This window comes from Anopheles merus, chromosome 3L (genome assembly GCF_017562075.2).
Source record: "Anopheles merus strain MAF chromosome 3L, AmerM5.1, whole genome shotgun sequence".
Classification (NCBI taxonomy): domain Eukaryota; kingdom Metazoa; phylum Arthropoda; class Insecta; order Diptera; family Culicidae; genus Anopheles; species Anopheles merus.
In genome coordinates this window covers 2,377,894-2,381,115 of record NC_054085.1, presented here as the reverse complement: position 1 = coordinate 2,381,115, position 3,222 = coordinate 2,377,894, and the positions used below count along the sequence as shown (strand labels likewise).

Sequence of the window (3,222 nt, the reverse complement as noted above, 5' to 3'; positions counted from 1 at the left end):
AGAATCCATAGATTCACTTGAGGAATTCAACTCATTTATTAATTCTTATTTTTATTTATGTATTAAGCAGTTACATGAAAATCTTTGAAGCTCCAAAAACTGATGCGATGCTTTATATTGTAGCATATCTGCTCAACAGATCTTATTATAAACCACACTATCAGCTATACCCGGTCTCGTAGTATAGTCGTCAACTCGTACGACTTAACAACATGCTCGTCATGGGTTCAAGCCCCAAATGAACCGTGCCGCCATACGTAGGACTGACTATACTGCTATGGGGGGGGGGAGGGATATCCATAAGTCACTGAAAGCCAAGCCCACAAATGGTATAGGCTGGCCTTTTGACCAACAACGGTTGTTGAGCCTAAAGAAAAAAAATCAGCTATAGGCTCATTGCAACACATTCATTATATTACATCAGCAAATCAATCCACACCATATCAACATACCCAGACCATACCGTCCATAGAAAAAACCATTGCGACACATTTATCGAAAACAACCGAAACGCGCAACATAAGCAATTCAAGCGTTACTGCAGCAAAGTGGACAAACAGAGAACGCATAGCAACTTATTGCTAAAAGCGCAGTGTAGGCAAAGACGAACGCATCAGTTCTTTGGCTAGAACGGTTGAAACTTTCCAGAACCTTCGTAAAAACACTAAAAGCGCAGCATAGGCATATAATGACAGACACCTCACTCCGATGCAATGTATAAATTGCACCTCATATCAATAACCCTTAATAGGCACAAAATCACATTCCATAACATCTATTGAGAATAAATAAATCCAACACCGATAGTGGCAACTCAGATTCATTCGAACTGTCAAAATGGGACGTTACACTGCCTAAAAAATTCGCCTACCAACTTATTTCAAGAGTTTAGTTATGTCCCCCTACCCAAGGTAAGGCTTCTAAACTCCAACGTTTCCTGTAAGGGAACCCCCTTTTGGGTTTCTATGATCGCCTGGATAATCAAGTGTTGAAAAGTCCGCTTCAACCAAAGTTTTCACTGACTACCGCGACGGTACTCGATGTACAGTTGTGCGACCGTATTCAAAATCGAATTCATTACATGGCGACCGTAGCATCTTCCAAACTCATTACAATATACTAAAGAATATACTAAAGAATTGGCTAATATGAAATATTTGTTTCATAATGCTTAATTCATTATAATCTATTTTGAATCATGTAATTATTTGTTTCATTTTCATTCACTTCCTGGGAAACAGAACGATTGATCTTGAGGTACGCAACGGCCTACAACAAAGTTGAACGATTCCAAAAACGGACACGTCTGTGGATACTGAACACCATACAAACAGAAGTAATAACGCCGGCAGTCAGTTGGATGCAGCAAAAAGGCACGGATGTCTTCTGGACATTCAGAACCAGGAAACAGTATGGGTAATGCACCTTCAACTTCTGGCAAAAATGTATTAGACGGAGTTGATGTGGTCGGTGCTGGTGTTGGAGCCTCTGTAGTGGGTGCTGGTGTTGGAGCCTCTGTAGTAGGTGCTTGTGTTGTTGGTTCCGGTGTTTGTTCGGCCTGAAAATCATTAAATCATTTCGAATTAGCAACATAACTTATTTTTATGTGTTGTTGCTCATTTTATTTACCTCACATTGTACATTTTCAGCAACATCACAACGTTTAATATCATCATTCCAAAGTAATCCCCCCGGACATTCAATGATTTCTACTACACCATTGCGACAGGAATAAAAGTTGTAACACTCTGGACCGGCAGAAAAATAATCGTCTCCTGGCAAACAAGTCGGCTCGTTTCTGAGCTCAATAACACCGCATGATACAGCATTGACAACAGCAAAGCAAAATACTGCGAGGAAATGTGCTGCTAAAAATATGTCAATTTGAAAAGCTGCATACCACTACATTACACTTTCGAACCATTTTAACTTACGCTGCATGGCCATCCTTTGAATTTTACTATCTCCAAAATACAGCAACATATCTGCTAGAGTTCTATTGCACTAATATGCTATTTTTGTACTTTCATGGACAGTTTAAATAAAAAAAAGGCTATCTTGAGTTATCTTGAAAGCAGTATGATTAATTGCTGCCAACTCCAAGAGAAGACTTTTTTGCACCTATCAAATCAACCATGACAACCAGCACTTGTGAGAAGATAAATTTTAAGGAAGTAGCTATGTTCATTCGTAACAGGGACTTCCTGTTATCTATACCTTTCAATAATAATAATAATTATAATAATAATAATAAAAATAAAAATAACAATAATAGTAATAATAATAATAATAACAATAATAATAGTCATTATTATTATTATTGTTATTAATATTATTATTTTTAATAATTATTATTATTGTTATTATTATTTTTATTATTATTATTATAATTATTATTATTATTATTATTATTATTATTATATTATTATTAGTATTATTATTAGTATTATTATTTTTATTAGTATTATTATTATTATTATTATTATTATTATTATTATTATTATTATTATTATTATTATTATTATTATTATTATTATTATTATTATTATTATTATTATTATTATTAGGATAAAAGTTATAATAATAAAAAATAATAATAATAATAATAATAATAATGATGATGATACTAATAATTAAAATAATAATAATAATCATAGTAATAATAAAGCAATAGTAATAATAATAACGGATAACACATGCCATCTGATGCCATTTCAGGAAACGGCTTTATACTCATCAATCATTGTAGTAAAAGAATGACACAGTCACGTTACACATACGTTCTTATCAAACAGCAATATTGAAGACAAGGCCAGGTTTCTGAATCATGCCTAATTCATTCAGCATGCTATGTTTCTATTGTGTGTATGTTAGAATTCCAAAGACTGTCTGGATATTTTATCTGTAAGAATCGAGTTAAGGCACCCCGAGTTTGACCAATACAAACATATTACGTAGCATAATGCCTACGTCTGTCTTGTGGCGGGTACATCCATAATTGATTAATTAGTATTGACTGAACACAATCGCAGACGCTTCAAAATACGACGTCACTGTATACACTAGCGTAACGTTAACGTGAATTCTGCAGTCACTGATAAGAAACACATTTTCTGGCCACTGTTTTATCTTATATGAACCTTTTTTATCCGTGTAAATAGATAACTTTGGCGCTCTGTTTGCCTACCACCAAGCATACCTTCTATAAAAAGAGCTGTCCAG

The 3,222-nt window shown here is 34.2% G+C and overlaps 1 protein-coding gene across 2 annotated transcripts; it reads right to left on the bottom strand.

Moving 5' to 3' along the window:
- Nucleotides 1-1,156: 1,156 nt before the first annotated feature.
- Nucleotides 1,157-2,046, bottom strand: LOC121599550 (peritrophin-1-like). Of its 2 annotated transcripts, none has more exons than XM_041927426.1 (3): nucleotides 1,935-2,046; nucleotides 1,630-1,868; nucleotides 1,157-1,558 (listed from the first exon to the last, which is right to left on the bottom strand). In XM_041927426.1, exons 1-3 carry the CDS (start codon nucleotides 1,981-1,983, stop codon nucleotides 1,220-1,222), a joined length of 627 nt encoding a protein of 208 aa, XP_041783360.1. In that variant the 5' UTR covers nucleotides 1,984-2,046; the 3' UTR covers nucleotides 1,157-1,219. The 2 variants fall into 2 exon arrangements, with proteins under 2 accessions (XP_041783360.1, XP_041783361.1); XM_041927427.1 differs by having other exon boundaries at nucleotides 1,630-1,865; nucleotides 1,935-2,037.
- Nucleotides 2,047-3,222: the final 1,176 nt, after the last annotated feature.